The 12,500-nt window shown below is 41.1% G+C and overlaps 1 protein-coding gene across 20 annotated transcripts in view; it reads left to right on the forward strand.

Annotated features, from left to right (window-relative positions):
* The window catches only part of EBF3 (EBF transcription factor 3), a 158,294-nt gene that overhangs the window by 129,710 nt on the left and 16,084 nt on the right, over positions 1-12,500 (forward strand). For all 20 annotated transcript variants that reach the window (XM_066601196.1, XM_066601201.1, XM_066601197.1 and 17 more), the window contains exon 11: positions 7,905-7,993. In XM_066601196.1, coding sequence (XP_066457293.1) covers positions 7,905-7,993 — 89 coding nt within the window. The remainder of the gene's footprint in view (positions 1-7,904; positions 7,994-12,500) is intronic.

Consider the following 12,500-nt stretch of genomic DNA (forward strand, 5'->3'; position numbering starts at 1 on the left):
AATAGCAGCTCTCCAACAAAAATTACTATGCATTAGGCCGCAGTAGCCTGCTCAAATGGATATTAATACAGTTTATCTCTAAAAGGACGAATAATGTATTTCAAACAGATAAAAGGCCTCCCGTTAAATGAGGAATGTTAATATCTTATGGCATAGTTAATATAGAGATATTTCACAGGGGACGCCTGCTTTATGACTTCTGATATAACACGCTGGAAATCTGTCATATCTTGAATGATATAATTGTCTCCCAACCCGAAGATCTATAGACAATATATATATTTTTTTCCCTCCAATTAGTCTTTTTTTTAGTAAATCATAAATTGGAAGCTTTTACTGTAAGTATTGTAAGGATCAAATGCTCACTTTAAGGAAAATCCTAAAAACCAATTTACTTCGGATCATAATGTATTCGCTTCCAGCAGTTCAAAAGCGCAACACAATACATGCAATGATATGACGCTATAATCACAGCTACGGATGTAGCAATAGTTAACATGACTGGCATATAATGTAACTCACTTTACAGCATTGTAATCACATTGTAGTTATCATGATGTGTTAAGTGTCAAGTTAAGGTTTGCTACATCTGTACTCAACTGTAGCAATACTGGAGTTGAATGTGTATATTGCCTCATGTGGGATGTTACATTTTTGGTTACTGTCTTGGCAATAGGTTGGAAATGATAGAATAAATTGAATAAAAGTATATGTTTTGGTTGGTTGTAGAGATGAGCGAACGTACTCGTAATGAGTACTTACGCACCCGAGTACCGCCATTTTCGAGTACTTCAGTACTCGGGCGTAAAGATTCGGGGGGCGCCGGGGGGCGGGGAGAGGCGCGGCGGTGCGGGGGAGAGCAGCGGGGAACAGGGGAGAGCCCTCTCTCTCTCCCTCTCCCCCCCACTCCCCACTGCTACCCCCCGTGCCGCCACGGCGCCCCCCGAATCTTTACGCGCGAGTACTGCTGTACTCGAAAATGGCGGTGCTCGGGTGCGTAAGTACTCGTAACGAGTACGTTCGCTCATCTCTAGTTGGTTGCAACCATTAAAGTGACCCTTTGGTTTCAATACGAAATTGTGTCCTGGGACAGGAGGGGGTATATTACCTGCAGTCCCTCTGATCTGCCGGTTTTGGACACTGTTGTTGGCTGTTCAAGATGTCTGCAGCAATTTTCTATCCAACTAATGCATACTGTGCACTGCTCTTAGATTGGCCAGTGCTGATCATATGAGCGGATCTGTCCAATTAGAGAGCAGGTATAATGCATTACTGTGGGGATCAGTACAAATGTACCGGGATTAGGCAGCCTGAGAATTGCGTCGGCCATGTTCGATGGTCGAAAACAAGACGCAGAACTGGTGGACTGGAGGGACAGCAGAGAAGCACAACTGCTGGTAATATACCCCCATGAGCACACCTCCTACAGTCTCATGACAGAATTTTGTCCAGAAAAACAGGGGGTCACTTTAAGGCACCGATCCTGGCTCCTACTGCACATTTGATTGGCCAATTATTGATGTGTGTATGACCGCAACTACAGACTATATCAAGTCTTTTTGAAAGTTGTGTTAGTAAGCCCTATTAAGCTTTATCTATTATATGGTTTTTCAGATGTACTGCTTCTCATTGAAGAGATGCAATGTGTATATGGAAACTTCTTTTCAAGCAATGCTCCATGGGAAAAAAATATGAAAATATGCAAATTAGCTTTCCTCCAGAAGAAAGAGAGGCCCATTTGCAGACAGCTGTTTTGGGGTTTTTACCCAGCCTGAGCTACTGTACACCCAGGGCATGTCATCCAACTCGCCAATACCCTGCTGGGCACTCCAGAAGGGACAGAACCGATACTGCTGTCTTCTTTTTTGAGGAGTCTCTGATTTGGCTGGTTTGAAGAGTGCTAATTTGCATACTTATATGGACTTTATTATGATTGAGTGGTAGCTGCCTGGCCCCTTCCGAACGAAGATTATAACAACTGATATCTAATAAGAGTGTTTGCACACATTGAGCTAGACATACAGTCACACGGTGCACAGCCCACATTTATTATAAACAGAGTAGGCTGTATTCTTTCATACAATTCTTCTTCAGCCATGACTCTTAAGTTACCCAAGGCTTCTTTCTCTAATTATCCACGAGGTCAGTAAGCAAAATTGGGAAGACGCTGGGAGATCAATACAAATTATCCCTGAGCAAACCAGTGCTGACAGTTTGAATTGCAGCATATGTTTACCCAAAATCAGGCAATTTATCTTAATATCAGCAAAGTAATGCAGTTCAGGTGAAAGGTCAGGCAATCTCTCCACCTCATAATTACCCAGTTCTAAAACAGGAAAGTGGTATTGATTGGCCTAGCTCAGTACTGTGTGACTGGGACGTGCCAGTGCCTTGCCCTGGCTCTGCTGGGCTCTTGGCTTGTAAACTCGACACACTCAGGATTTATTAGATGTGTGGAAAAGGTCTTGTGTTTCCTACTTCACATGAAGATTTTGCCAGTGAAATCTCTTCTCCTCCTCATTTTGTCAAGCAGCAGGGTGGAAGATCATAGTTTCGTTTTTTTCTTCTGTGATTCTTTGAGTTGAAGCTTCGTCTGTCTAGAAGTTCCAGTCTTTGTGGGCATGAGTGAGTTGGTAAATGTACTTGGTCAAGTAATTCTGCGCTAGAAAAAAATCCTCCTACTTGCATTCTATTCCTATGATCTTTAGGAGTTGTTAGCACAAGATGTTGCCTTACAATAAAACATTAATAAGGCCTCAAGAGGTTGTTAATACTTGGTGGTACCAGCCAGGACAGGAGAGTCCAATAGTTATTTGACCCGCTATCAAAAATCCCATATTGGAGATAAGGTTGGTATGACCGCCTAGTAGGATTCCCATCCCACGTTTAGATCACTATGTGGAAGGAGAACAGGACAGCATAAGCTGAATCCCCTTAGCAGTAGTGTAGACGGAGGCAAGAGGCTTGGTTAAATTCGAACCATCCGACCAGTATTTTTGTGCCAGAGCTAAACACAACTGATGCCTTTTTGCATTTTTTTCAGGAGTCCGGCGTTTATAGCCAGATAGAAAAATACTGCATGTAACTTTTTTTTAATCCAACACAGGGAGGCATTCGACTTCAAAACTGATTCATTGTATTTCTTAAACAATCCCATAGAAAACTGTAGGATCAGTTCTTTCACCAGTTTCCTACATTTCACTACAATGCCGGAAAGAAGAAAAGCCCAAGGGCCAGTTATATAAGATTCCAGACTAACTTGAAGTCCAACTTGCGCAGTAATCTTCTTCAGGACCTGAACCTACCATAAGCCATTCATTATACTGGTGTTTTCTTATGTAACAGAGGGCTTTTAGTGTCTCCTCAGGCAATAGGTAGATAAGGTAAAGTCCCCTGGTGCAAGCACCGAGTCATGACCGACTCCTACGGTGACATCACATCGGCAGACTGTTTTTGCGGGGTGGTTTGCCATTGCCTTCCCCAGTCATCTCTTACCCCTCAGCAAGCTGGTTACTCACTTTACCGATCTCGGAAGGCTGAGTCAACCTTGAGCCGGCTACCTGAACTCACAACCTTCAGGTCGTGAGCGAGAGCTTAGGACTATATTTCTGCTGCCTTAACACTCTGCCCCACACAAGGCACTATGACACAGGTGCAAATGCTCCTCCTGCACTCCTTATAGCTGCACCCCTGAGTGTAAGTGTACATATGTGAACCCTTGGTTATGATTTTAAACATATAATATCAAAGAAGACAACATCCATTTTGGAAAAAGTGCCATTACTAAAATGCTTACAGAAGTCTTAGGAAATGTTTTATAGCACGCCAATCACAATGTACAATCCTGCGCACATAGAACCCCCTATAAATTACACCAATTCACTCTGCAATAACAGTGAATGATGGTGTCGTACCCTCCGTTACCATGTGAAGTGACACATTCAGGATCTAGAGACAGGTCCTGATGACACTCTCAATTACATTTACAAAAGGAAAGCCCCATAAGTGCTTCTCAAACGTATGGAAATATCTGCTCTGAGATGAAAGCCTATAGTTATTACGAGTCATAAAGCTTGCATTAAAGCTTCTATCACCTGTCACTAACATTTGCATGAAATCAATAGCATGAAGCCATCTATCTTTTTCTTGACCACCTTTCATCATGCTGGCTTCATTAAGTCAAACAGTCACAGTAATTAGGTAGACACAGGAGAGACTCTAGCAATGTTACAAAAAGCATGGGAATATCTGGTTGTCTCCCCAGGACTCATAGAGGGACATTTATGAAAACGGATGAATGGGTAAATGCAGAAATGACCTTTAGTCAATAGCAGAGAGTGAGTATTTGTCACTGTGCATATTTCTAGAGGAGTATCCACATAAAGAAAGCACTCTGTAGTATTATGTTTTTTTAGTCCTATTAGGGTCCAGATCTGCGATCCTACCAAAATTTATAGTCTTGGTGGGTTTTCATCTGGGCTGTTTTTATGGTCCTACTAGAGTCCATATCTGGGACCTTACCAAAATTCATTGTCTGGGTTGGTCATTCATCTGGGCTACTGTTATGGCATCTTAGGGTAGAGATCTACTCTAGGATCATACAAAATTTCATAGTCTGCGCTGACTGTCCATTTGGAGTATTTTTATGGTTCTAGTAGGATCTAAGTCTCAGACCATTGTGAAGTTCATATTCTGAGTGGATAGCCCATCTGGTCTAGAAGGGATCCATCATGATTTACTACTATGCATTACAAAGAAAGCCACAAGCCATAAAATAGGGCTCTGAGCAGTTGTCACCTTTTTACTCTCCCCCACCCCCACCCCCCACACACACCATTTCCAAAATTACTAATTATCGTACAAATCCTGTGTGAATTCCTTTATTTTGTGGATGGGCTCTGTAATAAATGAAAATAAATACCCGATTTTAGGGCACATTAAATCAGTATTAATAAATAACCTCTTTTATTAAGTAAAATCTTTATGCCAAAGTCCATCCTATGAAACTGTAGTCTTGCACACCAGTGTAGGCTGCAGGTACTGACATGACAAATTGCCCCCGACGGTCACTGCTGACAGCATCCGATGATTAACGACCTGATTATGAAGTGGGTCCTATATATATGGAATATGCATCAGAGAGAGTTAGGACTTCTACCATGTCACAGATGCCAAGATATTTTTGAAAAGCCTTTGCATTTGCTGTAGACAAGAGCAGAATAAAAAAAAAAAAATAGGAGGCCGAAATCGCAGAAAAAGCCATGTCATGTAAAATCAATACACCGGATCAATTCTTTATTAACAAGAAAATGTCTTACTTCACATTCCTATGTGGACCTTTGTCTCCGGAATACATGATGGAATGTCAAATCAAATTGCAGTCTTCAACTTTCTGTCATGTTATCGAGTGCATACAATGGACGACTCTCCTCATGATGAGCGCTCAATTGTTTAGACAAATAGCTCCGACACTTTTTAGTCATCATAGCTAATAATTTTGTTTTCCTTTCCTTAAGTTCACCGTCCTTTACCATGTTCTGGCTGGATTCATGTAGACTAAGAATCAATAGAGTAAAATGCCTATGTGGGGAATTCTTCATTCTGAGCTTCTTTGTCAAAAAATATAGTGCTTTGAAGAGTTGTCCACTATGGTAAATCTTTTTGTAGGAAAGGTCCCCTTATAATAAGCCAATCACAGATTGTCTTGCAGTTTAGACCATAGTGATCAGCTGTAATTTATGCAAGAACTCAGCACGTGTTCGCTTTCCTTACAATGCCACCATAGGAGAAATTAGGTATTACACAGGTCTTATTGAAGTCACTGAGCTCTCCAGTCAGTGTATGGATCTGTATGGTCCTCCAGAGTTAGAAACACTCTTTGTAGGTGCTCTCTGCTCTGACTGATAGGTAATGGTCTTAAATGGAGGAATCCTCTGTTTTAAAGGGGTTGTGCCGGGGTTAAAAGTTATCCCTATCCACAGGATAAGGGGTATCTTTCATTTTAGTGGGTTCTGATTGTTTGCACCCACCGATCCCAAGAATAAGCATCTCGAAGATCCCCTTATGAATGGAGCAACAGTGAAGCATGCATTCTGCCATTGTATTCATTTCATTGGGACTACAAGAAATAGCTGAGTGCTTGAACTTGGCTATCACCGGCGGTAGCATTGACATGAATGGAGCAGTAGGACACATGCTCGACCATCCCATCATTCATCTAGAGTCTTTCTAAACCTCTGTTCTTGGGATCGGTGGAGGTCCCTTTTAAGGAATCCTCTCTTTTAAAGGGGTTATGTGAGGGTTAAAAGTTATCCCCATCCACAGGATAAGGGGTATCTTTCATTTTAGTGGGTTCTGATTGTTTGCACCCACCGATCCCAAGAATAAGCATCTCGAAGATCCCCATATGAATGGAGCAATAGTGAAGCATGCATACTGCCACTGTATCCATTTCATTGGGACTACCAGAAATAGCCGAGTGCTTGAACTTGGCTATCACCGGCAGTAGCATTGACATGAATGGAGCTGCGGGGCACATGCTCAACCATCACTCCATTCATCTAGAGTCTTTCTAAACCTCTGTTCTTGGGATCGGTGGAGGTCCATTTGGTCGGACCCCCACTGATCTGAAAGTTATGCTCTATCCTGTGGATGGCGGATAACTTTTAATCCTGGTACAACCCCTTTAACTCAGAGACCAAATAACCCTATAAAACATTTCCAATTGTTGCCATTTTATTTAATTGGGGACTGGAAATCCTTCCATGATTGCCAAGAACAAAAATGAAATTAAATCCCCAAATTTTGTGCAAGGTCATCAGTCAACCTCAGTAAGGTTCAACTTCAGTCGAGAACATACCCCCAGATCCATCCCAGTGATCAGTCTAAGTGATGGGTCCTAAGCATCTACGGTTGGGTTTACTTTTCCCGTTGAGCAATGAGTAATCTGAAAAAAAGAAAAAGCTGTGATGAATGTCTCACCGTAGAGTTATCGGGATAAACATCATATCAGCATTACCAAGTAATATACACTAATAAGTATTTTTATCCTAACTCTAGAGCTTTGGCCTTCAGGCTTGGTTTTTGTTTGGCAGTGCTATAATAAAAACCCTATGACTTCTTCTAAAGCTTGTTAAACACAATGTGTGGAGTCTAACACACTCACCATCATGATTCATGCACTGTACACAGCAGCGTATAGCGTTGATTTACGACCAAGCGCAGTTCATAGTCAAAATTACAATTTGAAGGGGGGGGGGAAGATTAATTACTATTTGTGGTCTGCAATTTCACCAGGCTAGTGAATTGCAGCAGTAGAATGATAGTGCCTTACATCAGTTTGTAGTCAGCCATTCACAGATTATTAAAGCTTTGCAAGATTAAGTGCACCTCCTGCCTAGTTTGTGCTCAGGCAATATGCTAGACAAAAAAGGACCACGGGGATAAATCTGAAACAGGCAATAGCTGGGCATATGTCATAATTGCCAGTTAGCCATAAATTTGCTGCTAGTATGGAATACTCTGCTTGATATAGCCATCATATCATGTCTATATGTAGTACTGTGTATGACCTGCTGATCATGCCTTGAGCTTTTCTTGCATGTTCAGGTTCTTAGCTTGTTTATTTGCTTACTATGTCCATTTTGTATTGATATATCGTCTCAGAGGTGATTTTGCAAACCTCTATGCAGTTATATAGGGTGAGAGATCCGACATAACTTGGTACAGAGTTACAGTATCTGGAGGTGTGAAGAACGATTGTACAGATGGTTTTATCCAAGCAATGTATTGGTGTTAGTATTGTGGATTATTTTATGGATTATACTGGACTAAACTCTATGTATATAGGCTTGTAGAAATATACAGGTTGTATAATGCTGATTTGGAAATCATTTGTTTTACAGCACTGAATGAACCAACCATTGACTATGGATTCCAGAGGTTACAAAAAGTTATTCCAAGGCATCCAGGAGATCCTGAACGGTTACCAAAGGTTGGTGATATACAACATTATTCTCTTACTTCATTACATTTACAGCTTATTCACACATTTTTGGTCTGTGTGGTGTCCTTGTGATAGCATATGGACCTAATAAAGTCAATGGTGCTATTCACATGGACTTCTGGCGCGCGTAAAAAAATAACAGCATGCCTTATTTCGGATCAGAGTTGCCCATTGTTTTCTTGAGGGTGCCGAGAGAGTAAGATATTGATTTAACCCTTTCTAATCCACTGTCTGATGTCTGAAGACATTATGATTTAAGGCTGTACAGCTCAGATGTTGGAAGATGTCCGTTGGGGTTCTCTTACTGTATATTACCAGCCTCTCTGCTGTCGGAGCCTATCCAACGTGTCCCTTCATGCAGTACTGGCTGTAGCCGGCATATAGCGCTGTTGTATAATGGTAGAAAAAGAGTAAGCCCCCTAGGAAAACCAGGATACAAATTGGATTGGAAAGGGTTAAGAAACTCAGACCAATATTGCGCTTGTAAAACTGTGATTCTTGATGTGAACATAGTACATGCTTGCTTAAAAAAACACATCGCCTTGCATCTATGTACTTGCGATTTTCGTATACGTGAAAAAAATCGTAAGTGCTTCCGATAGTTTTCAATGGTAGAAATTGCATCACACTTGTGTGCAGATTGCATGGAATGTGAATGCGATGCCATTTTTTAAAAAGTTTCTATAGAAAATAATGGGCGATTCCTTATAAGGAATCGCACAAAAATAGGACATGCAGCGATTTTACAATCTCGCACAACGCCGTGGAAGAAGACTTGCTCATGTGAATAAACACATTGAAATCAACAATGACATCACTGTAAACTGAGGCGACAGTGAATGTCAAAGACAGTAGAGGTTATGGGCGCCGTGAGAACAAATGTCCTTCAAGTGCCTGGAAATGGTTCCAACAGACACAGGGGCCTGTATCAATGGTGCCACCTCTCTTTGGATGGCAGATAATGGAGCAGTTGGAGTTGCTTGTGCTTGTTGTTCAATCAGAGGATCCTCTCTACCGGTGGCCTGTCAAGGGCGTCCTGAGCCTGGTCATCTTGTGTGTGTGCCCTCACACATCCACTAATCCTAACATCTACTAACATTTGGTAAGAACAGCCCAGGTGGTGAGCAATTAGTCAATACGACCATCCGGCTTCTCACATTCCAATAATGCTCCCCCTCTCAGACTCTGGTAACGGGGTGAAATCTCTTTGATTGCATCATAAATGTGTCTAGTGGTCAACAAGCTCTACACAAGCGGAAAAAGAGGTCACTACACACAAGGAGCCTCCGAGAGACTTTCTATAGGCCAAGAGTGGAATCACTTATAGGGCCTCAGGTGGCAAGACCGTTCATATAATGATGCCACAACTCTAATCATTTGCATATCTGCCTGAAATGTAACTTCATGCCGAGTTTTGAGCAAAATGACAACTTCTTCTAGGTGCTTGATTGTTTTTATTGACAAAGGTGTATTCGCTGAGAGGAATAAAGGTGACCATACACATTACATTAATGTCATCCAATCCCAGCCATTTCAGTAGGATTGGCCAACCATCCAATATATATTGTGGCATCACCTAATGATTCTCCCCTGACTTCCCCGATGGCAGATGTCAAGGGAAAGAAGGATTGGACAGTTGGATTTCAACATGGCCAATCCTTTTGCTCTTGGAGAGATAAGTCACTGCCAGGGAGGTCTTGTAGCAGCTTACTCCCCTCTCTAAACTGACAACTAACCTTAGCACGCACATGTATGGGGGAGCTGGGAGAGATAGCTTTCAGCCGATAGCTATCTAATATTCATGGCTAGCATGAGGTTTTGAATGTTTTTGTGATAGATGCCCAGCATAGGTTTAATGACACATGACATGACATCAACCAGTTTTCTATGTACCTTGTAGCAAGACATTATGTTGACCTACATTGACCAATATGCAACTTTTTCATTTTTAAGGCTGTATTTACCTATTTGAGGTATGAGGCATACTATGCCTCAGAAATGTCAAGGGTCTTAAAACCATGCCTGGAAATGAGACAGAATGCCTCTCTTCACCCTGTATAGACAATGAGAAGTACTATTCAGGGTGTTTAAATGCAAAATTACAATGAAATACAATAAAATGTTGGCCGCCTTTTTTATTATTGTAAAGATTGATCGGCAGTTACCTTTGATTTCCTGAAATTCCTGCAATAAAGCCCAATCGTTACAAAAGCAGAGAATTTCTGTACATAGTGGTAGAATAAATCAAAGATAACACTTCTTAAAGAAATAAAGGGGGGTGGGGGTGATACAAGTATTTCGATTCTGCGAGGGGAACATAAACTTCCTGCATAATGAAATAGTTCAATTAAACATTTTCCACTCCAGTAGCCTGTAGTGATTTCCATCTAACCAGCCCCACTCTGATCTGTGATTATGTGACTCTTGTTTTCCTTTCATTTTCTGAAGCTCGATTCAGTTTAATCTTTTGTTTACAAAGGTTTTGTTATAAGTCCCTGACTTAGCAAGCGAGCAAATGAAGTCCACATATTAATATCTAGAGGGACTTTTCATTTAAATGCACCAGACTAAAGCTGCCGGTGTTGTTTATGCACATGATTCACATTGCATAGGCTGGATTCTGATCTATATCATTTCCGTGGCATTTGGATGATGCCGGGAATGCATATTTTGTATCGGTTTGGGATATTTTCGAGCTGTTGTCATAAACAATTCTAAGTTTTATTCTTTAGCCAAGGGACTGGGGTGCATGTACCCCTGGTGTTGAGATTTTGGGGGGGGGGGGGGGAGTTGTACCAACAAGCCATTCTTCCTTAGTCACAGTGTATATATATATATATATATATATATATATATATATATACACAGCTAGGGAAGAAAACTGAATTTTTGCCCCAGATGGAAAAATATAGCTATAATTCTGCATTATCAGTAAATTCTCTGCATTTTTACCCCAAGTCCCTGTTGTTACAAAATTACTGTCTAGGCTTTCATGTTTGATGAGCATAGGGCTTTGCAAACAATTTTTTATGGAATCACAGTGTTTATAATGCACTAGCTGGTTATGTATTTTACCTGCTCATACTACACAAGAAGGAGTGAAGTGACAATGTCCTGAACCCCAGGACTGAAACATTAATAAACTGGATTAACACATTGGATTAACATTGGCCAAACTGACCAACCAGCTAATGTCTATGGGGAGGGGGGGGGGTTACTCTCCCTCAACAGCAGATGTTGGGGGAAAAAGGCCTGGTACTGTGGCTGGACTTTACAGAAATAGACAAACAGACTGTTTTACATCCTTTTGCTGACTCCCAAAGAAGTGAACAGCATAGCACAGCAAGCTATGCTATTTCTGCATCTCAAAAACTAAAGAAGCAGTATAGCAATTTCTGTAGTTTACAATAACTTCTATGGAAGTTACAGAAATAGCATAGAATAGCCAGTTCGGCTGTTTCCATATTTCCGACCATTGGTGGCTATAGCTCACAGATGGGTATTCTTATCTCAGTTATGATTGGCTGAGATGGAAACCCCTTTAATGGTCTTAAGAATATAGAATCATAGAATGGTAGAGTTGGAAGGGACCTCCAGGATCATCGGGTCCAGCTCCCTGCTTAATACAGGATTCACTAAGCTTGTCCAGATTTTTTTGAATCCTCTTGCTTCTCTAGTATTAGCTATCCCTCCTAGCTTCGTGTCATCAGCAAATTTGATCAGTTTCTCCTCAATTTCCTCATCTAGATCATTTATAAAAATGTTGGACAACGCTGGACCCAGCACAGAGCCTTGTGGTACCCCACTTGAGACATTCTTCAAAGTGGATGTGCAGCCATTTATGACCACTTATGACCAGTTGTGAATCCACCTAACAGTTCCCTTGTCAATCCCATATTTGGGCATTTTTTCAATAAGTTTGGTATAAGATACTTTGTCAAATGCTTTACTAAAGTCAAGATAGACTATATCCACCACATTTCCCTGATCAACCCAGTTCTGTCATAGAAGGAAATTAGATTAGTCTGGGATGACTTGTTTGTTACAGACCCATGCTAACTCTTGTTAATTACTCCATATATTATTGTGCCCATTTTTGGTGTGTCATCTATGCAACTAAACCATCACTACTCAACTCCATTGTGTCTCCATGAACATTTATCCAATTTTAAATGGGCATTAAACTTCAATGGGCTTCAAAATGGCTGTCATGTTCTTCTAAAGCCTACGTTCTTTGACAATAAATTATAATTATGTGTAAATTCCAGATCAACGACCAGATATTTTAAGTATTATTTTGTAAGAATTCAGACCTTAACTATAACAACATAAAGTAGGGCCCATGCAAGGGCTAATAACAAACCCCTGAAGTCTACATTGGGTTGCCCTCAGCAGTCAGGGAATCAGCACCTCCAAACATTGACCCTTGCCTGAATGTGAAGGGCAACATAAAAGAATAAGCCCTTGATGATCTCAAATAGGGTTGTCTTTGTCT

Source organism: Eleutherodactylus coqui, chromosome 4, assembly GCF_035609145.1.
Source record: "Eleutherodactylus coqui strain aEleCoq1 chromosome 4, aEleCoq1.hap1, whole genome shotgun sequence".
Taxonomy (NCBI): Eukaryota; Metazoa; Chordata; class Amphibia; order Anura; family Eleutherodactylidae; genus Eleutherodactylus; species Eleutherodactylus coqui.